The sequence below is a fragment of the Bidens hawaiensis genome, unplaced genomic scaffold (genome assembly GCF_021521415.1).
Source record: "Bidens hawaiensis isolate Kalapana, Puna unplaced genomic scaffold, B.hawaiensis_p1.1 tig00007641_1, whole genome shotgun sequence".
Classification (NCBI taxonomy): Eukaryota; Viridiplantae; Streptophyta; class Magnoliopsida; order Asterales; family Asteraceae; genus Bidens; species Bidens hawaiensis.
In genome coordinates this window covers 1,007,880-1,032,716 of record NW_027491532.1, presented here as the reverse complement: position 1 = coordinate 1,032,716, position 24,837 = coordinate 1,007,880, and the positions used below count along the sequence as shown (strand labels likewise).

The following is a 24,837-nucleotide window of genomic DNA, read 5'->3' as shown; positions in this document are numbered from 1 at the left end:
GATTGACCGCTTAGGTTTCCTTTGACGCCTTCAAGTTATTCTTATTCCTTTTTCACTTCAATTACTAAGGTGAGTTTTTCACCACCCCTTTTTAATGTTTTAATGTTTTGGGGTAGCATATGTATTCTTATAAAGATTCAAGTATTATTTCTTCTATTACAAAACTACAATTCGTATATGGACTTGTGTGTTACTTGTATTACTTGCACGAATATTACTTGCACGATTGGGAAGCCTCATTAAGTATGATCATATGCCCCCCTTTGCACTCCGGTCTATTTGTATCGAGTGAAAAAGGGCCTCATTATCCAAGTACGTTGGTTGTTACCAATTGGAAAGGACCTTACTTGCGCGATTATCCAAGTACGTTGGTTGTACCAACCGGAAAGGACTTACTTGCTCGTTTACCACATGTCTATGAATTGTATGGTTTTTATGTACGTATTTAAACTGTGGAAACTCACCAGCTATATTTATAGCTGACCATATTTTATACATATGTTACAGGTACCCTGATTAGAGGTTGAAGTATTGAAGATACTTAGATTACCTAGGTTATTTAATAAACGAGACATTTGTTTTGATTATTGTTTATCTTTGATTTAAACTCGTATTGTTTACTTGATTGAACTTGTGTACTTGGCTATTTAATGAATTAATGTTATTATGGTCACTTAATAGTGCCACGTGTGTTTGAGCAATCTGTACGTCACACTTGTTTCCGCTTAAGCCGGGGTGTTACACAAATGCATCAAAACTCATCAACACCAACCACAATAACAAGCGCAAACACCAAATCTATGCCCTAACCAATCTAAAACCCAACACGAACCCAAGATACTCAAAGCCAACCTAACCATTAAAAAGAAAAAGCCCTAGACTGAAACACAACCTTTGTTTGGCTCGTTTATGCGTCACCACTCAATCGCCTCACAATATCGGAATGCTTCCCATGACCCATTACTCAACCATTTACCACACCTTATGTTTTACCATATGCTCATGTTGCTAGCCTAGTACCATTGTAGTGAACCAAACACTCCAACTATGCTCAGGAAGGCCTAACTTGTTTCTGCCATGAAATAACCTAAACAACGTTCCCTGGCCACTTGAAGCTCACCCTTAGCCTTGCACCAATACTTAGTCCCTTCATACTCATCAAACATACCTATATCTTTTTTTAAAACCATGCATGTTTCTCCGCATTCATTATTTTTATGAGCACCTTACACTTATAATTTTAAATCCTCGATTATTTTAAATAGCTAATTAACAAGTATTTAATCAAGTGGATTTTCTTCTAAAAGACTCTAAGTCAAATCAAATGGTTTATTATTATTATTATTATTATTATTAATATTGTTAATTTTATTATTTTTTTCATCACTACCATTATTACCACTACTATTATTATTATTATTATTATTATTATTATTATTATATATAATATATTTTTTCGTAGTTAAATAAAATCTTTTGTTTCAAACAAGTCCCAAGCCCATTAGGCTATTATATAATCAAAATGAGTCATTTTATTTGACGATCTTCTTCTAAAAATTCCTAGTACGCCACCAAAAGGGAAACCTTTATTTTACATGAAAAAGTTTAATAAAGTTTTGCAAGCCTTAGCACTAATTCAGGACTTTCATTTATCATAAAGAAAAAAAATCTAACTTTGAATTATAAATCATTACGTTTTGCAACCGATTTTCACAAATTAAAATGAATCTTAAAATTCATTTTTCTCCCCCCACCCCTTTCATCAACACCAACGATTTTCAGTTAAGAAATCATGGCACCGCCCTCACCCTAGCCTTCATACCTCAAACCCACATGCCTTCGAGAAGACAAGTATCGCAAGCTGCATTTTGTTTTTTTTTTTTTAACTTCTTCTTCATGTATTTTTTTTATATTTAGATATAATCGATATAAGCCTATGTATCTAATTTCTTCGATTATGAAATTTATATTTGGGTTTGGTTATTTGTCGATTGTTGACCTAATTTCATTCATATTTACTCTCAAAGCACGAAACACACAAATACATGCGTCATTTATAATACATAGTCGTATTGTTGAATTGGTTTACTTAATTTTGTACCTCAATCTCACGGTCTATGACCGATTTCCCATGAAAGTAATCGTTTAGTGGAAGTTGGGACTATGAACATTGTTTTGTGCATAGTTATCTAATAGAAACCGTATTTCTACTTTTGACTATCTATTACCGGTTACCTCTAAAGGGATTAGTTTATTTATAACCAGGAATATGATTATAGCTATCTAGTATAAGACACGTGCTCATTTTATATTTACTTTACATGAATTGTTTTGGTTATTTGTTTGGTTCTCTTCTCGCTCAATGTTTCATCGAATCATCTTGTTATTCTTGATATTAATGTTTCATCAATTTGAGTCCAATGTTATACCTTGTTACTATAAATCTTGAAGTTTCAACTATTCGTTTTGTTGTTCTTAATCTCAATGTTACCTTATTCATGTTGATACTTTATTTTATATGAAATTTTCACTTGTTTAAGCGTGTCAAAATTGACCACAAAAACTTAATCTACTTTGATATTTTGACAACAAAAGTGTCGTTTATGTATTTTATTCTTGAGCTCAAGGCTGTATCAACTTACTTGGATATATTTTGTTAGTTAAAGTCGCCCAGTTATTCTCGACCCCCCGATATTCTATTTAATTATTGCGACGTTCATGACCTTAATGTTTACATTCATTATTTTTATTATTTTGTGTTACTCTAGAGTTTCGCTTATTTCATTTTAACTTCAATAGTTTCCTTTATTTCGTTTTAAACCTCAATTACATCATTTATATCGTTTCAACCTTAATAACATAGTTTATTCGTCTTAAACCCCAATAACATCGTTTATTTTATTTAAACTTCAATAGTTTAATTTATTTATTTTTACCTAATATTTTCACGTAATCCTTGACCTCAAGGGTTTGTTTATATATATATATAAGTTTTGATCCCTTTGGTTCATTGTTCTTTATTTTCAAGTTTTCATATAAGAATTTAGTTGTTTATGTGACAATCGTCAATTTCAGGTTAACTCCGTTAACTCAACTCCGTCAATTTAAACTTAAAGATCACTGAATCTATAACGCACACCTCATTACATTTAAACTAGGGTTTAAATGACGCTTGACACTTACTACATGTGTAGTCTTTCGGGAATTGCACCAAAACGCAAACGAGTTGACGCAAACAATTGGTGAATAAACGAAAAACGTCAAAACAATAATTATGTGATAATTATGGGTTAGACTTATGTGTTATGTGATAACATTGTTATAAACGTTAACTCAATGTGCTAGAACTAGTTATTTAAGCTAGAAAAGTACAAACTAGAAGTTGAGGGACTAAAGTGTAACATGTTATTATTATTAATAAATATAAACCCTAACCTCTCCTCCCTCTCCCTCTTCCCAAAACCGACGGCCAGCCCCCCTCCCCCCTCCTCACGATCGGCTCACACACACACACATATCTTTTGGTTCTTGATCTTGTTTTTCACAATTGAAGCCTCCTACACCCGATTCTAATCATCTTCTACCTTCCTCTTGCTTATTTTTGTGCTTTTGAAGGTATAATTATAAACCCTAAAATCTGGAAATTTCATATATTGTGTTCATATGATCTTTGTTTGATTTGATGATGATTTGATAACTAGAATTGATATTATTACATGTTAATTGTTGTGTCTTTGATTTTGAGATCAAATAAAACCCTAACCATGTATGTATGGTGTAATTGATATGCATGGATGATGGTTATGGTGTCTAGAATGTTTTATGAACGGATTATGGTCCATAGATAGTTAATATATTGAGTTTGGATGCAAACAGTTTCTGGACAGATTGTGTTGCTGATGTTCAATTGACTGTAACGGGGTGTAAATGTGAAAATTGGTTGAGATTATTGATACTACAGTAAACTAGGATGAGTCTAGTTTCTAAAGAATGTAAATTTGCAATTTTTGGACGTGTAAAAGTTAACCTTTATGATTTTACAAAAACGTTGTGCAAAGCTGAGTTGTTAGACCTGCTGTTAGGTTGTTTTGTAAATGTTATATCTCATGAACTACGAGACCAATTGGGTTGTTTCCACTTCTGGAAGTTGACTTGTTGAGTTAGGAACCTAACCCAAGTGGTCTTGCATTTGTTGGATTTTTCATTTAACGGAAATTGCAAATAACTTTCTGTTGCGCATAAATTTGACTGTTATGAGTTTGCTGTGGTAAATTGATCATTATGAGAAATATATATGGAATAAAAATACAACAAAATATGTTCTGGAAACCTAACACATATATGCTTTTGTGATGATTTTTGGTAAATTAATTGAGATGCTATGATCGGTGGAATAGTACAATCTTTCAAGTAGAATTTCTGTCTCGGTGAAACTAGCTGCTGAATTTTGTGAAAATGCATGAAACATGATAATTGCTAGTTAATTGTTATGTTTTGACCAAATTGCCCCTGTGGGGAATACTTGCTATATAATTGTTATGTTTTGACCAAATTGCTGTGGGGAATACTTGCTATATAATTGTTATGTTTTGATTAAATTGCCCCTGTGGGGAATACTTGCTAAATAGTTGTCGTGTTTTGACCAAATTGCCCTTGCGGGGAATAATTGCTAGTTAATTGTTATGTGTGACCAAATTGCCCTTACGGGGAGTAATTTCTAGTGATGTACATTATTAATACATGACACGTAAATAATTGCTCACACATGTAATGTATCACGAATGTACTTGTTAAAGTCACACGCTATTCACAAACGAAACACGAAACACATTGTGTGCATAGGTATTATGTGCCGAGTCTAGAGACTCGATAATAGTTCCGACACTTAGAAAAATCTCTTTGTTGTTTTAGAACGCTAGAGAGAGTTTTTCTGTGACGCGCATCCTTTGGTGATTTATTTTGGGAATTCTTCGCAAACAGTGAGTTCACTTACCCCTCTAAACTATTTTCAAACGCTTTTCACTTGGGGAGATAACATACTCCGAAAACGCATTTAAGATTTTGTTAATATAAATTATATATCACTTGTAAAGACTAAGTGGCAAACGCAATAACTAAAGTCCTTCATTCACATCGAACCGTTTAATATTGGATAATAGCGAGTCATTGTTGAGTAGTACTACTGGGTTTGACAAACCCCACCCAACGCTAAACTCGACTGGAGGTCGAGTGGGTGTAATCTTGGCTAAACACATACCATGGTCGGGATAGACCTGGTGGCAAGGCAAATGATAAACAGTCAGCTTCGGTGTCGAACACTTAGTAATACTTGTTTTATAGGCTAGCTACCTATAGATATATAATTGACATAACACTATCTGGTAACGCAAAACGCTGAACGCTAAACGTAAAACGCTGAACGCAAACGTAACGCTTTATTGATATAAGCTTGTGAACTCACCAACCCCGTGTTGACACTTTTAGTATGTTATTCTCAGGTAGTCGAGGCGGGCGCGCGGTATAGGATCATGCATTGCTTGAAAACGCTTTTGTTATGCAAACTATTTTAAAACTGTTATCATTGGGTTTAAGTCGTCCTGCGTGACGCAACATTTTTTTTATGGTTTTTACGCTTCCGCATTTAAATACTCGTAAACGTTTTCATGGTTTTGAAACTTTGTTTTATGGTTTGATTATAACTAATGAATCCGATCCTGTTAGTTCACACCCTCTGACGGTAAAACTCCGTTAGTGGATTTTGAGGGTGTGACAGTTTATCTTAAATCCCACACAATGGGATGGATTATGTAGATCATCCGACGATAAAGGTAATTACGGGTCGACACGTAATTATCAAAGTTCTCGCATAGAAAACATAATAAGTACAGTTGTGTGGAATAACTCGGAACTTGGAATGATTTTGGGAAACAAGACAAATGCAGTATGACAAGGATATGGTGGATACGTCATTGGTACATCCAATATATAAGTGCCCTTGCCATACATCCCATTTGTGGCGTTTTTCAGGTCATTTAAAGATCAATGCCATTAATTTATTTAGCTATCGAATTTATTTTTCATATGTATATAAAATTTGTTAGAACTTTTAACAACTCCATGTAGTAGTTTTTTTTAATTTATTTTTAAATTAATTTCGGGACAAAATTTCTAAAAGTTGTGAATCTTGTGACATTCGTCATTTTTAAAAACCTAAACCATTTTAAAATTTTGATACTTTTCGGATAATTAATTATTAATAAAATCTCCACATTTATTGAGTATTTGATTGTGTTACTTAATTGTTTATAAGTATTGGTGTTCTTCAAGGCGGGTCAACCGCCTTCTTCTCATCCTTTCTAAATTCCCGCAATTTGACTCGTTTTTGCAAGTCTTGAATGAACCTAGACTATTTTTTATTGATAATTAATTTCCTCCTTCACCAAATTGGGTCAAAATTCATTAATTTTGTGATTAATATTGCTTAAGACTAGCCTTATGACTAGCTTATGCAATTAACCACTTCACCTTGTTATTAACGATTTGAAGCCTATATAAAGGCTCTCATACTTCTACAAATCATTTACAACAACACTTTACACTTTCAATTGTGTTCTTGCTTTTCAAATGGTGCTAAAATCCAAGTTTCAAGTTCTTCATTCTTCTTTGATATTCCATCCTCGGGTAATTATTGTCTTATTTCTTTACAACATATCACGTGATCATCATCATGTTGTCACTCTAAATTAACAACCGTGGTTGTGTTTTCACTATCGCTCGTCGACACGTTAATGCTCGGTTAAAAAAAAACAGTTTTATGTTAAAAACTAACTTTTGCAAAACTAATAAACAAGACTAAGATTGTCCAACAAGTCACGTCATCTTATCATTTCAAGCATGTTAGACATAAATCCGAATCAAACCGAGTTCATGTCCAACCAAAAGCATGAACCATTCGTTAAACTTGTTTTGTTAAATAATATTCGGCTCAGAAACGAACCGATACCATTTAAATTAACTAATAATTATTATAACCTACTCTTTTCCTAAGGCTAAAATAAATCATCTTTAAAACCAAAGAATTAACCTTTTTCTTTTAACAAATAAAAATAAAATAAAATAAAAATATATTTTTAACAAACTTTTTCGTCTAAGAATTATAAACCGAACATGTCGGCCACCTTTTTCTTATTTTCTTCAACCTCATTTTGATCCTAGTTATTTATTTATCTAAGGTCGCTCATTGAACCGAACCCTGCCGGTTCACTCGCTTAAAGACATCTTCGCTTATTTACTCATTCTTGCTTATTTAACATGTGAGTTTTTCATAACTCCTTTTTAACGCTTTTAATATTTTTTGGGTGTAACATGTCACAAGTTTTATTTCGTTAGTTATGCGCTTGTTCACAAACCGATTCACATTTATCGTACATGTTAAAATTATTCTTGCATATTGTATGTGATTATATGTTAATTATGTACAACATGTTTACTGTTTTTATGGTGGAAGTTACGCAGACGCATACACATAGTGGGAGGGTCCGACGGGACGTACCTGCGCCGTCTAACGTTACGACTTCGGTTGTTTACGTAAGGTGGTTCTCATTTCCCCAACTTCTACGGCTTCGGCTAAATGAAGGGGAGGGCGACACTATTTGATTTCATTTACGTTATGTTTTAATATTTATTGCATTACGATTATTGAATCGCGCATTTTATATATATTCATATACACACAAGCTTATGAAAACTCACCAACATGTGTTGTTGACAAAATATATTATTTTAAACGTGCTGCAGGTTGATACGATAAAGTTCCAGGACATGAAAACTAGTTATAACTTAGGATTATTTCAATAAATAATATTTGTTTCTTTTAGATGTAATGTTGTTTGCTTATTATCAAACTATTTGTGTACTTGCGAAATTATGGAATAAAATAAATATATTGTCACTATTTATTGTGTTACGAGCTTATGAGTTATCTGTACGTTGCACCCTGGCGTATTCCGCTTTAAAGCCGGGGTGTTACATTATGTTAACAAGTTAATCCTTTTTATTCGTCTTCACCTCATTCTTAATAGTATAAAGTAATAATAAACCACTGTATCTTGTAAGTTAAAAACGAAACAAACCAATATACTCGACTCAAATGAAAACTATTTGAACCATGTAAATGAGTTGGGTTCGGTTTAAATGATTTGATAAAAACCAAGCTTGGCTCAAGTGATATCAGGACCGAATGGTTATGGGGATCAGGATTCCAATCGGATCTAATGGAATAAAATAAATCGACTCAAAAAGGAGTCGATTGAAACTTGGGTTTCAAATGAGTTGAATGAAGTGAAGGGAGCTCGACCAGAATCTGATTCGAGTGGTTTTGGAATTAACGGGTCGACTCGGCCAATCGAGTCGAATGGGGTAGTAGAGGTCGAATCAAAATTTCAGTCGAATAGGGGCAGTTTTTGGCTCGAATAAAGACAAGTGACTCGACTTGATTGAATCGAGTGGATTAAAGATCGACCCGAATAGGGGAGTTGATTAGAAGCAAAAGGGACTAGGGATGGCAATGAGATAGGTTTGGGTCGGGTTTAGCCATTCCCAAATCCATACCCGATTATGAAAGCTTGTCCCAAACCCATCCCAAACCCGTCGGGTTTTAATCGGGTAATTACCCGACGGGTTTCGGGTTTTCCCATCGGGTTTCGGGGTTCCAATCGGGTTTTGTCAAAATACCCATTGGGTATACCAGGCCCAAAACCCATCGGGTTTCCATCGAATTTTGACAAAATATAACTAATCTACTACAAATAATGATTTCCATAAAATAAAATGTCTCAAATAATTGCTATAACAAGTTTCAACAAATAATATATTTAAAATATTTAAAGTATACTATATATAAATATAGAAAAAGTTATGTCGGGTACATCGGGTATATAATCGGGTAAATGGGTTAATGTTATCGGGTATATTACAAATCCCAAACCCGTCCCAAACCCACAAAAAATTTCAAAACTAATCCCAAACCCTAATGGATCGGGTATTACCCGTCCTATTTATGTCTGGTTTCGGGTTTTTCCATCGGGTTCAGGTTTCATTGCCATCCCTATAAGGGACCAGCTGGAATTTTGGATCGACTGAAGAATAGGGATCGACCCCATTCGAACCGATTGAATGAAGGGGGGTTGATTCCCATTCAACTCGAATGAAGCTAAATGGGTACTTGACCCAAAGGCTCGACTCGATTGGAGCATGAGGTATTCCACCCGAAATTCCACTTGGGTGGAATCAAGGGTAGTCGACTCGAAGTTGACCCGATTAGAATTAAAGGGAACCCGCACCCGGTTCCTGATAAAGATATGAGAGCTTAGCCCAACTCTATTTAAATGAAAACATAAACCGGACCGTGACCCGACTCGTTTAGGAATCATAACCTATATGTTTGTTAAGAAATCGTTAACCTATGAATTCGTTAAGTGTAGGTTCCCAGCCGGATCTACACGGAATATCTCATTCTACGTAGGTGCGGAATCCCTATGTAAGACGATACGAGCGTAGAAGACGATACACGTTAACACAATCAAACACACGTTACAATAAACAAAGACATGTTGTATTGCAACTGGAAACACGTGATTCACTGATCACCGATTACACAAACTCTGAACAACTCATAAACTGATTCACCTAATTCAGCCGTAACCTAGCCGTATATAACAGACGACAACTTCGCCTAACATGTTTAGGCGAAGTTGTCACTAACTTCGCTTGTTCCACAAGTTCGCCTATATAAGCGAACTTGTGAGCTAACTTCGCTTAATACAAAATACAAATCCAACTAACTCGATTACAGACACTAGACACTGAACTACTGACATCATGTACCAACAGACTCCCCCTTGGCAGTAGCTTCATATCTCTATCTTCAAACACGTGTCTTGTAATCCCAAAAATCTTGTATCTTTCATCTTCAAGCATGAACGCCTTCTCGTACACAAACCGAAACAACTCTTTGATACTTCTTTGCTTCTTCTTTCCAAGCAGGAATATAAAATATCTTTTTCTCGTTCAGCACCTGCAGATCAGCTTGAGACAGATTCACTAGATGCATAGGATCATAAACTCTCATCAGCTCTTGTTCATCTTCATCCTCCATTACTGCTTCAGCTGTTTCACAATCCACATACCACCACTTCAGATCTTTGAGCACATCCTTAGGCATTTGTTTCATCGGCACTTCTTTTAAACACCGGATCGGCTTATACTTCATGATCATCCAAGGCTTGCCATCTGCTCTCATTCCTCTGTCTTTGTCTTCAACAAGCTTTCCTTTCTGTGGTTTCAACAGCTCGAACTTTTTCTCCTTTATGCTTTCCTTCCAGACTATCTTCCCAATGACCCTAGCCATGTTATCATCACTCCTGTTTATCAACCCCAACCTGGCTAAGTCCTTCACTTCACACTCAGGAAACGTATTCAACGATCTCAACAGCCTCTTGAAATACTGAACCCCATCATACCTTTTAATCACAAAAAGCCTCAACTGCTCATCATATAACCAGCATATAATCCCCTTTTTCGATTCAGCATAACCCCTGATGTTGTAACTTTTCTTGAACATAGTAGGGACCGCCGGTTTCTTAGTCTTTACGAACCACTGAGCGTAGCCTTCTTTCTATCTTGGCTGCTCCTCCCATTCCGTCTCATCGCTTCCCATATCTTGACCCATATCTGCCTTATCAACTTCCGGAATCTCGTGCTCAACGTTCTCCTCCACAATCTCTCATTCTTCAATCTCACTATCAATGACAATCTCAGCCCCTATCTTCTCTATCTCCTCCATCGGTAACACATCCTCATCACCTATAACATCATCTAACACCTCCTCAGCATCCACAACCACCACATCATCACCCCCTGAACCGCCAGCTGCACTCGTTGACTCCCCCTGAGATGTGGAAGTCCCAAGAGCTTGTTCAGTTCTTGGCAACTCTCCACCTGCACCTTTCGATGCATTGGGATCATCGTCTCGATCATTACGCTTCTTCGTCCTCAGCTCATCACCCTTACAGCCCGTCTCCCCCTGAGATGCCAAGAACTGTTTTAAGGCATCAATTATTTTACCATGCTCGATCAGGAGGGACGACTGAATTTGATTCTCCGCAACGAGGCGCTGAATAGCATGAGTCTGGATAAGATTTACCCTTGATTGTTCTGCCACGACCCTTTCTAGCGCTGCTATTCTTTCCGAATCGGATAAGGTTGCATCGAAATCAAACCTCATATATGATATATCTTGAGCGTACGGAGGAGGGATTCCCAATGTAACCGGCACCTCAGAAACAGGTGGAAACGTAACCGCAGGTGGTATCGTAACCGACAACCCTGCAGTAGCAACAACTGTCGACTCAACAAACCTTGCTACGACCTCCGTTGGAGTAAGAGTTGGAGGTGGCAGGGACACAATCTCCGGAGCCGAGAGCTGGAATGTAGTGGGTGGGATGCCGAAGGAAGATGAGGTAGTTACCACTGGAACATCCGTGGCGATTGGCCCTGTAACTTGCAATGGTGTAGGGACTATAGTCATACCAGACAGTGCGGGTGGAGTGAAACGAACCACCCTTGAGCTCTCACCAGCTCCCGAACCTGCACCTGCCCGTTCCCTTCTCGATCTATGGACCAACTGATGTAAATCTTCCTCAAAATCCGACTCACTGTCATCATAGGGTCAAGGTTATACAGGCGAAGTTATGGATAACTTCGCCTATTGCAGGCGAAGTTGGGATAACTTCGCCGATGTTAAAATTAACAAAACAAACCCCTATAATTTGAACAATTTGCAATTAAGTTTTAAAACATCCTTTAAAGAGTTAAATAATACGATCAAGACCAAGTAACCAGGTATAAAATCATACAACTACATAAGTAGGATAAAACTTAGAAATAAGGTACACGGGATCAAATTTCAGTCTCGACAGGGACTACCACGTTTTAGAAAAGATCCGAACAGGAATCATACTAATTACGTGACTGTCACATAGATCCATGTTCAGCTGTATTATGACATAAAGAGACAGGTTGTAAGCAGGTAAATAACTTAAAATGGTTTTCTTCGCTTCTGTGATACGGGTTAGGTTCAATTAAGCTCAAAATTTAAATGGGCAACACATCAGAGATTGTGATGTCTCCTATTTATTCTCAAAGCGTATTTGGCTTTCCCCAAGTCACCCCGAGTTGACCTCGACCCGTAGTGTCTGATTAAATAGTAAGTACTCTTCGATCTTTAGACTCTTCTTCCCGTTCTCTTTCTTGCATCTTGATTGAGAAGTATTAACATTATAAGCTCTAGAATGTCTCAGTTTTTTTTTAATAACAAGATTTACACAGTTTCAGAGACGTAAACAACTGCAAGTCCCGAATCTGGATCACTGCAGTTTCTTGACACGCTATTTTCACGGGAATCAGAACACTCACGGGCTCGTGTATGACTGGGTAATCGCTTTTCTGCCTATCATTCGGAAAGATATATATGGAGACATGCACAACTCTTAAGGAGTTTCCACGTAAAATCGAGGAGATTTAGTTTGTATCACTTCTACTTTTACGCACCATAAAAAGCTACCATGACATACAATGACTGTTCTAAAGTCTTTTAGGCCTAATAACTTCACTAATTAAGCACACAAAATCAGTTTGTCTATCACTTTCCAAGGTTGGATCAATTTTCTTTTAAACATAGTAAAGAAACTTCTTACGAAGTAGTAGACTTGAAAAATAATTTCATCTCCCTAAAAAAAAATTTAACTTCTATCGCCCCGATCAATTTGAAGTCTTCAGGTAAACGGCTATCCTGAAGATCCAATGGATCAGCTGGACCGACCACATACGAGTATGTGTCCTTCTAACTAAGTATGAACGACTAATTTTCAGCGAAAGAATAAAAACACATCATAAACCGCCTCGATCACTTTCAGTCATCTGGTTAATGGCTATCCTCATACTCTACAGGTAGAAATGAGGACCAAACATATCCGAAGATATGTCCTTCAAACTGAAGCAACCGACATAATTCTAAGCGATAGTGACGTTTTTTTTTATTATTTTTTTTTACAAATACTCAAAAACGAAAAACACGGTTACTCGGGATTGATCATCCCATTTAGCTCAACAAGGTTTTGAAAACGAGTTTTGTCAAACGCTTTAGTAAAAAAATTAGCGAAATTATCTAACGAATCAACCTTTTCGAGCACAATCAATTTCTTCTCAGCACAATCTCGTATAAAATGATGACGGATGTCAATGTGTTTAGTTTTGCTATGCTTTACGGGATTGTTAGTTACTGAGATAGCAGCAGTGTTATCTATGCAAATAGGAGTATGAGTGAAATTCAGACCATAATCGCGCAATTGCTGTTGTATCCAAAGAACCTGGGAGCAGCAGTTCTTTGCTGCCATGTATTCTGCTTCACAGGTAGAAATGGCGACTGAGGTCTGCTTCTTGCATTGCCATGACACTAATCTGCCTCCAAGAAACTGACATCCATCTGTTGTTGACTTCCGATTCTGATTGCATCCTCCATAATCAGAATCTGTGTAGGCGACTAACTCCAAGTCTCCTCCTTTCGTGTACCACAACCCTAGCTTAGGCTTGCCTTTGAAATATCGCAATATCCTCTTCACACCCTTCATGTGAGATTCCTTTGGGTTTGCCTGAAAGCGAGCACAAAGACAAACTGCAAACATAATATCAGGTCTAGATGCAGTTAAGTACATTAAAGAACCTATGATTGCCCGATATTGGGTGGGGTCCACGTCTGTATCACTGTCTGAATCAGCACCCAGTTTATGGTTGACGCAAACTGGAGTATCAAATGGTGTGCTGTCCTCCATCTTGAAGCGTTTGAGAACGTCTTGGACATATTTAGTCTGATGAATGAACATCCCATCTTTCTTCTGATCAACCTGCAGTCCTAAAAAGAAAGTTAGTTCACCCATAGCACTCATTTCAAACCTCTTTTTCATGACGGCTTCAAATTCCTGACACATGGCGACTTTTGATGCAGCAAAGATGATGTCGTCCACGTAGACTTGAACCAGAAGAAAGTCTCTTCCATTTCTCTTAACGAACAGTGTGCTATCGATCTTTCCCCTTTCAAATTCATTCTCAAGCAAGTAATCGGATAGAGTTGAGTACCAGGCTCGAGGGGCCTGATGTAGCCCATATAGCGCTTTACTTAGCTTGAACACTTGATCAGGAAAGTCTGGGTCAGGAAAACCCGGAGGTTGCTCAACGTACACAACCTCATCAACTTTACCGTTAAGAAACGCACTTTTCACGTCTAACTGGAACACCTTCATCTCCTTGTGTGCCGCAAATGCCAAAAATAATCGAATCGCTTCCAATCTCGCCACAGGAGCAAACACTTCATTGTAGTCGATCCCCTCTTGCTGATTAAAACCTTTTACAACCAGCCTCGCCTTGTTCCTGATAATTATCCCTTTTTCATCTCTCTTGCATTTGAAAACCCATTTTGTGCCAATCGCATGCACATTTTTCGGTTTTGCAACCAAATTCCAAACCTCCATCTTCTTGAACTGGGCTAACTCTTCTTGCATGGCTTCAACCCACGAGCTGTCCTTGAGAGCCATTTGATAGTTCTTTGGTTCAATCTGGCTTATGAAGCTGGTGTACAAGCATTCGTTAATGATGCATGTATCTTTAATGCTTGTGTAAACACAAGTGTGCTCATTCAAGCTTCGTCTTGTTTGTACACCGTCGGACAGATCACCTATCACGTTCTCCAAAGGGTGATTTTTGTGAACACTCGTAGTCGGAACCGAACTGACTTGCAGATTGTCTTCCAGGTTCGAAGATAGCTCATCAATGGGTGATTGTTGTTGAGAGTGAAACGGATTGAAGAATTCCTCTTCTGTAGAGGCAGCAGGGGTATCGACAGCATTTGACGAGGAAGGTTGACATTCATCGTACTGCGGTCGTTGCACAAGAGTTTCTTCCTCATCATAAAGCATCTTCGTAGCTATTCTCTCATCAACTTCTGCACAATCCAGGTAAGGCAAATTAAAAGATTTAAAAAGCCTATCATAGTCGAAAGCCAAGTTGTTCTAACTTCGTACTTCGTTTCCGCTGATCAGAATTGCATAGCGACGGTCACAAAATGCACCAACATTAAGGAATCACTAACTTAAAAGTTCGGGACTTGTAACTTATAAAGATCTCAACTTATAAGTTCGATTTCTTAAATAATAAAGTTCGGTTTCGTTAACCGATGAAGTTCGGTTTCATTAACCAATAAAGTTTGGTTCGTTAATTAATAAAGTTTGGTTCCGTTAAAGTTATAAGTTCGGATCGTTAACTTAGGAATAATATAAGATATTTATAAAAAAATTAATATTGTAAATCATTAAATAGTTAGCCGTACTCAATTGAAGAAAGGGCATTATGATTAACTCGAAGAGGAACAGACTACAGGTGAGTTCTAGCCCCTTTTCCGTGTTATATTTTCAGGGCTGTGTGCATACTACTATGTGCTAGTCAATACACTTACCTTGTGTGGTAAGTGTATATTAGTTGTATGTTTGTGTATCTAAGTGAACGATAGAGAATTATTGATCAATATGCACGTGGTTATATTTATTTATCTACACTTGATGTAATGAAAGATATACAACAAACGTATGGTTGTATGGTCGAAAAACGAGACACGTATGGTTATATGGTTGTATGGTACGAGAAAAAGGGTACCAGACCCTAATAATATTTGAGGTATGGAGGGTACCGGACCCTAATAATATCCAAGGTATGAAGGGCACCGGACCCTAATAATATCCGAGGTACGTAGGGTGCCGGACCCCTATAATCTCCGAGGTATGTAGGGACCGGACCCTTATAATATCCGAGGTATGGAGGGACCGGACCCTTATAATATCTGAGGTATGTATGACGAAATGCTCTTTAAAATGAAGAAGTAATATGAAAGTAATATAAGTATAGAAATGATATATATATATATATATATATATATATATATATATATATAATATGAAAGAAAGTATGTAAGTGTGCATGTATGTACGTAAGTATGTATGAAAGGAATATTAGTAAGTAAAATACGAAATATGTATCTCTGTATACGTATAAGTAAGGATATGAATGCAATGTATGTTGATTGATTAACTAGAACTTACTCAGTGTAACTGACTTTTAGTATGCACACAGGTGAATAGAATGAGACAGGTTGCTTGAAGGGAGATACGTGGCAAATAAAGTGAAAGACTGGCATCGAAGAAAGAAGATTTACGTGTCGTTTATGTTTAACCGTTAAGACTTTTGTTATTCTGTTTAAAATTAGTACTTGATGAGTTGTATGAATGGTTGACTTTTATATTCCGCAAATGGTTTTAATTAACTCTGATTCTAGAACGATGTTAATGAGTAAATCCAGCACGCCAACGGTAGGGCCACCGAGCTCGGGGCCTTACAATGACACTATATGATTTCACTATATTTTGTAACTTAGTGTTTTTCAATATTATATTTTAATTGATCATACAAACTTTTACGTCTAACAAGTATGTGATGTTCTAATCTTATACACCAAATAATAAATTTACTAGCAAATACAATAAATTGTTAAATAGTGAATCTGCATTTCTCATAAATTTCTATTCATGTATTTTATTCTAATTACAAAAAAAAAATAATAATAATATTTATGTCAAATCATCTTTACACATAAATTCAGAATTTATATTTGCTCAAATCATATATATTTACCTTTACCTGACGAATTTAATTATTAATTTTCGTCCTTGTGATACACGGGCCACTAAACCTAGTATTATATATAATACACAAGGTTTATCCTTGATTCGAACAAATTTACATAAATCTAATATATTATATATCTCCTATTTCTTAAGAAGTTACATTGAGGAGTCATAACCTACTTAATATGCGGTCTAGGAGTGTAACTTTGTTAGATGATTTGAATAGTGAGGGATAATGAGATGGTGTTTGAGGGCAAAGAAATTAAAATCCAAGAGATTATTGATGACATAAATACTTTGGGTTTTTTGTGATACAAAAATAGGTCTAAATACAAATCTACAAAATGATCGAATTGACATAAGTTTGATGTGACGTAGTTTCCGGTGTTTGTGGCTTTTATTGTATGATTTAAGCAGGGCCGGCCCGAGGGGTGTGCGAGCTGGACCTTCGTCCGAGGCACGTAATTTTTGGGGGCCAAAGATCGGTAAGAGATCCCGAGTCAAACGACACCGTTAATTGGTCGATTTGGTCTTTAATTTTGGTGTTTAACACTCGCCGGAAAAATATGTTCGTCGGCCGGAATATTAGAGTTGGAGAGAAAGGAGACACAGGTGCAGAAGGTATTTCAAAACAAGTTTTGACATATGACAAGAATGGTCCTTGACTTATTTCAATATAAATTAAAACAAAACACTTTTAACCTTTAAGTTTTACAATTAATATAACTAACCCTTATATTTTATTTATAAGGAAATAATAGCATAGATTTCTGATTTGTGATCTGTATATACATACAAATTTACGTTAAAATGGATGATATTTGGAACTGGTTGATGCGTAATTAATTATTGTGTCTTTATAAATTAAGAGATGATGATCATATATAGTTTTTTTTTACTAAACTAGTTTGAAAACATTAAATCGTGATTAATTGTCATATTCTGTCATCTGAGATAGCGGAATACCTAGTTTCCATCACTAACACATCTGTACACTTACTAATCCATATGTTTATTGTTATAACATTAGTTGCCGTTTATAAAAATTAGCTTATTTATTTCGTTATTCGTTAAGGCCTATGGGCCTTTTTTTTCTCGGTTCGACCAAGGTATTTAAATTTTCAGAGACGAACCTGGATTTAAGTAAAAAAAAATGGATTCATGAATTCTGTTCATAAACCAATGCTATTTTCTTTGTTCTTCTAATATTTGCTAAAATGAATTGAAACAAATATTGAATGATACCTAAATATTCTAAGCTATAGCAGTTATAACTTTGCTTCTAGTATTTTTTTGTTTTTTTTTTTTTGAGTTCATGCATATAAATGTGGAATACATTTTAATAAAAACACTAAATTTTGTAAAAAAAAAAGTTGTTATACCTATTTTTAACTGGTTACATTTTTTTGTTAAAACAATTCTATATGTGTTTATATGTAAAAGCTAAAAAAACTTAAGCAAAAACATGTTTTGTACATATAAAAATGAGTTTTTATATGATTTTTTTTACAAATGGTTCCTCATTTCCCCTACTTTAAAAGGAGTCGTTAAGCATGGTAATTATGAAACCTAAAAATTATGTTTGGTGCAACCTAAAAATTAACCCAAAAAGTAATAAAGCTTATCTTTAAGACCACCTAATAACACGGTCCGAGACTCCAAGTTTTATATAAAGAGGTAAAAGAGTAATACTAGGCCGACCCTGAATATTGGACCATTAGACAACCCAAATTTCATGCTACAATACGGCGTGACGCCATTTTATCTACTATGTTCCCGAGTTCACTCAACTAAAGAAAAGAAAGAAAATGAATCATTTTTTTCTTTACATTTCCCTTCATTTTCTTTTCTTTACCACTCTGTTCCCAAGTTTATTTAAGGATGGAAAAACAATGAAATGGAAGAAAAGAAAAAAGTTATTGTGATGAGATTTTTTTAAGGAAGAAAATAAAGAAAATGAGAGAAAATTGTGTTCATGCGTTTCGTTAAATGGAGGAAAAGAAAACAAATGGAAGTAAAACACAGAGACATAAAGAGCAGGTTGAAAGAAAATGTTTTCTTTTCAATTTGAAAATAAACGAGAAGAAAAGAAATGAAATATCAAATAAAAAATTTTCTATTCTTTTATTTTCTCTCATTAGGTGAACTCAGGGACAAAGCGTACAATCCCTTTCCTTATAGAAATTATGAAAGGTTATTAAAAATGGTAATTATGAAAAACCTAAAAATTGGTACAGGGGTTAATGTTTGGTGCAAACCTAAGGATTAACCAACAAAAAGTAATAAAGCATTATCTTTATGGAGCCTAAAGATGAAAGAGTGAAGGCCGACCCTGAGATTACCAATACCTGATCAATTACCGTCTTAACTATCATTATTTGAACTATTTTAATAAAAAATGCCATCCTCTTTTCGTCTTCTTAATTGTTTCTTCTCAAATAAACCAGAAAAACTTTCATTTGTTTGTGTTTTCTATTCTTTCTCTTCACTTAAGTTAACATATTCATATGAAGACAACCATGGAGTCGGTCAAGATTAGGTCACTTACATATACTAAAAACAAAGAATAATTCATAAGGTACGGACGACCCCATAGAAACCACTTAGGTCTATCCCTAGGAGTAGATTACAAGTCGACAAAAGAAAGGGTCATTAAATATAGTAACTATGAAAACTAAAAATTAGAACATTGGTTACTGACTTACTGGTTAATGCTTGGTGCAACCTAAGGATTAACTAAATAAGTAATAAAGCTTTATCTTTTAAGATCGTCCATCGCCCAATAACACGGCCAAGTTTCATATAAAAAGGTAAAAGAGTAAAAGTCAGACACTCAGACTACTATTATGTGCAGAATAAATAATAGGAAAAATTTCTACATTTTTTAGAGTTATATTCTAAATATGTCCCCTAAAAATTTTAATTCCATATTTGTCCCTTTACTAACATGCCTTCGCATCTACGTTAGGAGTTCGAGACGACATGTTTCATAACTCGTCGTCTCTCCATCATGTTAACTCAAAACTCGTCGTCTCACCGTCATGTTAGCTCAAAACTCGTTGACCCCCCGCTATGTTAGTTCAAACTCGTCGTCTCCCTACCATGTTAGCTAAAAAAATTCTACATTATCTTTAATACAAACATGGATCCTAAACTGATTTAAAAAATATTTAAATATTTTTAATTTTATTAGTTTTTAAATTCTTGTATATTGGGATTTGGATAATAATATGATTAAGAATACTCATGCATATCATAAAAATCATTTTATGTGTACCTTGTTTAGATATATTGTTTAAATAACAAGATTTATTAAATTTAATTTTTAAGCTAACATGACGGGGAGGTGACGGGTTTTGAGCTAACATGGTGGGGAGACAACGAGTTTTAAGCTAACATGACGTTAAGACGAGTTTTGAGCTAACATGGCTGAGAGGCAACGAGTTTTAAGCTAACATGACGTTAAGACGAGTTTAATAAACATGTCATATCGAATTTCTAACGTAGAGGCGACGTCATGTTAGTATAGAGACAAATATAAAGTTAAAATTTTTGAATTGACATGTTTTGGGAATTTTCCTTAAGCAAATTAATAAAGCTTTATCTTTCAAGACCGTTAGAGACCCCAAATTCAATACGGTGCCGTTTTGCCTACTATTATTATATGCAGAATTCTCCCCATCCACAGACCCGAACAAACCCTAGAATTTGGTTCGGCAAACAACTCCGTAAAATGTTTGCCGCTTGAAGTCCAAGAGAACATCATCAAAAGGCTGTCTCTCAAACCATTGATTCAATGCCGATCGGTATCCAAAACATGGAAATCACTCATCGACAGCTCTCGTTTCATTTCCGAATATAACGCCCGAAACAAACAACACCTGCAGCATCATCTACTTGTGAGGTATGATCCCCACGAGAACATTTGTGAGCGAACATATGTTTCAGTTGTTGATGATGATAACAACACCTTCCCCAACCAGAGAGTTTCAGTTACTGAACCCGCGTTAGTTAACATGCTTACCTCTCCTGCCATAATTGGCAGCTCTCATGGCTTGGTGTGTGTGCATGGTTATTATCGCCACGGCGGTGACATAACAACGATGGCTGTTATTTGGAATATTTCTATTAGAAAAGCTGTTGCTGTTGTTGTGCCTAACGTGGCCGATGTGAAACAAAGGAGGTACCGAACTTTTGTAGATTTTGGGGTTTGCCGTGAGACTAATGATCCGAAGATTGTCAAGATCACGCAGATTAAGCGTGGTTGGAAGGATATGGAAAGTGTAAATTGTATTCCTTATCAGGTAGAGGTTTTTACGTTAAGCACAGGGGCTTGGAGAAGTCCGTGCAGCAATCTTCTTAGTAAGTCGATTCAGTTCGGCTGTAGGCAAGGTGTGGAAGGGTTTTGTTATTGGCTTGCTACTGATATGAGCGTTGCAGGTGGTGGACTTGAGTCTTATAATCTCATCGTTTCATTTGATTTGACAAGTGAAGAATTTACAAAAATAAGCCTCCCCGATAATCTGGTATATTACCAGTCTCACTGTACTTTGTACATCTCTAATATAAGGGAGTCTCTTGTTGTGCTTGATTGTGGTGAGAGTGAGTGGGATTATAATGTATGGAGGATGGAGGATGGTGTGCCAAAGTCGTTTACAAAGCTATTCACTATTTGCGCACCGAGTGCAACAATACTTCGCGTATTGGGATTTAGGAAGAGTGGTGAACCTATAATGGAAATTGCAGGACATCCTCATGACCCGTATGACGGTTCGGTGTCGGTTGTTGTTTATGGACCCAACTCAAAACACATCAGCAGCATTGGATTTGATGGAATAGGTTCATTTTTTGTGTATCCCTACAAGGAAACATTACTTCTGCTAGATCAGCCAGAATTTACGGTTTATGACAACGGTAAAGGCTACATTGCAAAGAAGGAAGTCTTTTGAAGCATACATGCGAGGCATGAACCAAATCACCAATGGCTTGGAAACACTTTTGGCGCTCTAATCATGCAACAAAAGATGATCTTCAAATGCCAAGATGATGCGGTTTCATAATAATATCTCTTCATATTTGGTATTCTCTTTAATCATTCCTTGTTTCAGAAACTGAATTTTAGTTATCATAGGTTTAATTTCAAATTTGAGAAACTGTAATATCTATCTTCCCCAAAACAATTCATGAATTTGGCATGTAAGATTGGAATGTGGATTATGGTGGAAATGAAAAGAACATATGTTTGTTAACTGCTGATGTTTATCGTGCGTAAGTATGATAGGTTCGTGGACTTAGCTGTCCGCTATTAATGTGTACTTGCTTCTCTAATGAAGACAGTGGCTTAACACATAACTTAAAACACGCCAAATTGGCCATTCGGTCTCAAAACATAAGGAGACTTTAATCCAGCTTGTTTTGCTATTTATGTATGATGCTATACCATATGTAGATGAAACATGTCTACTTGTAAATTGCGTAATGTCTATCATTCTGCGTATGGAAGGAATGTGTGTTGGCTTTCTGTTTTGATATGGTCCTGCATTATATATGAAAGCTATAATAGACAACATTTTATAAGTAACACACATTAAGAAGGGTGGCGCCTTAAGCAAGATGGAGAGGCTGCATTTGTTGTTTATGAACCTGCACTGCTGACACATTAATGTTTTGGGATTTACATAAAATTTGGTTCATTCTTTGTGATTTACTACATGGTTTCTCGGTTGGTTTATAGTAATTTGTGTTCATATTCGTAAAGCTAAACACGCCACAATGCGGGTCAATGCTTATGTTAGCTGTGAGATTATCATTTATGTTGAATATGAACTTTTTATAAATATTATGTACGATTATGCTGTTAACCGTGAAGTTAACTTAAGGCCTTTAGTATAGTACTATAGTTAGGAAGCAATCTATTTTAATGCTTCATACAGGTATGGCTGTATGAAGTTTATGGTTCTTATTAATTAGTGTTGAAAAGTATTTATACGCATCAAATGTAACTAATGCTTGAAATAATTCCGGATCTCGTTCGTTTATTAAGGAATAGTTGAAACTCTGTTAGAAAGTATAGTTAGCACTTAGCGCTGTTAGTTCCGAAGTTGTAATTAGTTAATAGTTTGGGCTAATGAGTTGTAATTAGTGAGACAAATAAACGAAGCGTTGTGTTCTTTTTCTTTTAGCAAACCACCGTGATGATAGGATTGTAACATTCGGTGGGCACTATTGATCATCTGCACCTCCTTCAAAGGAAGCAACAACTTTGTCTGCATGTTCACTTATAAAACAAACCCAATTTGAATTTGTGTAAATGAAGTTTTGACCCAAAGCCAGCAGGCTGTAGCAGCATAACCCTTTGACTTTTGAGGTCAAATATGTCAACTCTGAAGATCAAATCTGGTGCCCTACATAAATTCTTTTAGACAGTTCTTGTTTTATATAAACAACACATTAGTTAAGTAACCCAAAAGTATTAGCATTATTCATAGACCAGTACAAATCCAACCAATTTTGCATTATGAAATTCATATTTTTAACTAAAATTTCAAGTTCAAACATGCTTTATTTGAACTCCCAACTGGGCTTTTTTTGTGCATTAGCTTGCAATAAGAAACCGAGGAAACCGAACCAAACCCCAAATCCATATCGAAGAACCTTAAGACTCGTTAAAAGTTCGATTTTTTTTAAGTGAAAGTCAAATATACCAATGTTCAAAAAGACTCATTAAAAGTTCGATATCGAGCGTGGGCCAAGCCTTAATCAAACCAGAGCTTAAAATGTTGCGAGCTAAGCAGAGTTTTGAACATAGAACTCGAAATTAGCCAAACTCATGTTCTTCCAATCTGATTTTTTAAAAAATAATATATCACTTTTTGTTATTAAAATCATAATCATATAAATTTGTGTGGATCAAACACATGCATGCAAAAATCAAGGAAACAAAATCCTTCTTTTAACTTATCTTTTCTCAACCTTAATCCCTTCTCTTTCCCTTAACCATGGCTAATCCACCATTATTATTCCACATAATAATCCTCCTAATTTCCTCCATTTCTTCCACCAAAGCCACCACCACAAACCACCAACAACCACCACCCCTCACCCTTGACTACTACGCGAAAACATGCCCCCGATTCCACCAAGTCGTCCAAACCATCGTCGTCCCAAAACAAACCACCACCCCCACCGTCGCCGCCGCCACCCTCCGCCTCTTCTTCCACGACTGCATGGTCGGTGGCTGCGACGCCTCCGTCCTCGTCGCCTCCAACTCCTTCAACAAAGCCGAACGCGACCAAGACATTAACGAGTCGCTCGCTGGCGATGGGTTCGACCTCGTGACACGCGTCAAAATGGCTCTCGAAATAGAATGCCCCGGCGTCGTCTCATGCGCCGACGTCCTCGCCATCACCACCCGAGACCTGATCATCCAAGTCGGGGGCCCACATTACGAAATTAAATTCGGGCGGAAAGACGGGTTGGAGTCGAAAGCATCGAACGTAGAGGGAAAACTCGGACGGGCGAATATGACGCTAGATTCCATTATTAAAATAATGGAATCTCATCATTACACCATCCGAGAAATGGTGGCCCTCATGGGCGGGGGCCACACTATCGGGTTTGCCCATTGTAAGGAATTTCAAAGTCGTCTATTCGGGCCCAAACCTGACCCGTCGGTCCACCCAAAATTAGCGGAGAGGTTAAAAAAAATGTGTGCAAATAGCACAAATGACCCGACGATGTCGGCGTTTCTCGACCCCATATCGGCGGGAAATTTTGATAATATGATATTTAAAAACGTGTTAAACGGTCTCGGGGTCTTGGGTACGGACCAGGCTTTGGCGTCTGACCCAAGAACCCGACCGTTTGTAGAGGAGTACGCTAGGGATCAGGTGAAGTTTTTCAATGACTTCGCGCGTGCGATGGAGAAGACAAGCGTGTACCAGGTGAAAACTGGGAATCAAGGAGAGGTTAGACGCAGATGTGATGCATTTAATAATCATCCGATGGGCCAGTAGTAATCATATGTGTGTATTGTCTAATGGTTGTGTAT

At 36.5% G+C, this 24,837-nt stretch overlaps 1 protein-coding gene and 1 pseudogene across 1 annotated transcript; both read left to right on the top strand.

Moving 5' to 3' along the window:
• Window positions 1-20,212: 20,212 nt before the first annotated feature.
• On the top strand, window positions 20,213-21,801 carry LOC143635648 (F-box protein CPR1-like). The gene is made up of 2 exons (XM_077103425.1): window positions 20,213-20,223; window positions 20,458-21,801. The coding sequence occupies exons 1-2, from the start codon at window positions 20,213-20,215 to the stop codon at window positions 21,734-21,736; spliced, it is 1,290 nt and encodes a 429-aa protein (XP_076959540.1). The 3' UTR covers window positions 21,737-21,801.
• Window positions 21,802-23,785: 1,984 nt separating this feature from the next.
• Window positions 23,786-24,802, top strand: LOC143635647 (peroxidase 41 pseudogene; annotated as a pseudogene).
• The last annotated feature ends 35 nt before the right edge of the window (window positions 24,803-24,837 follow it).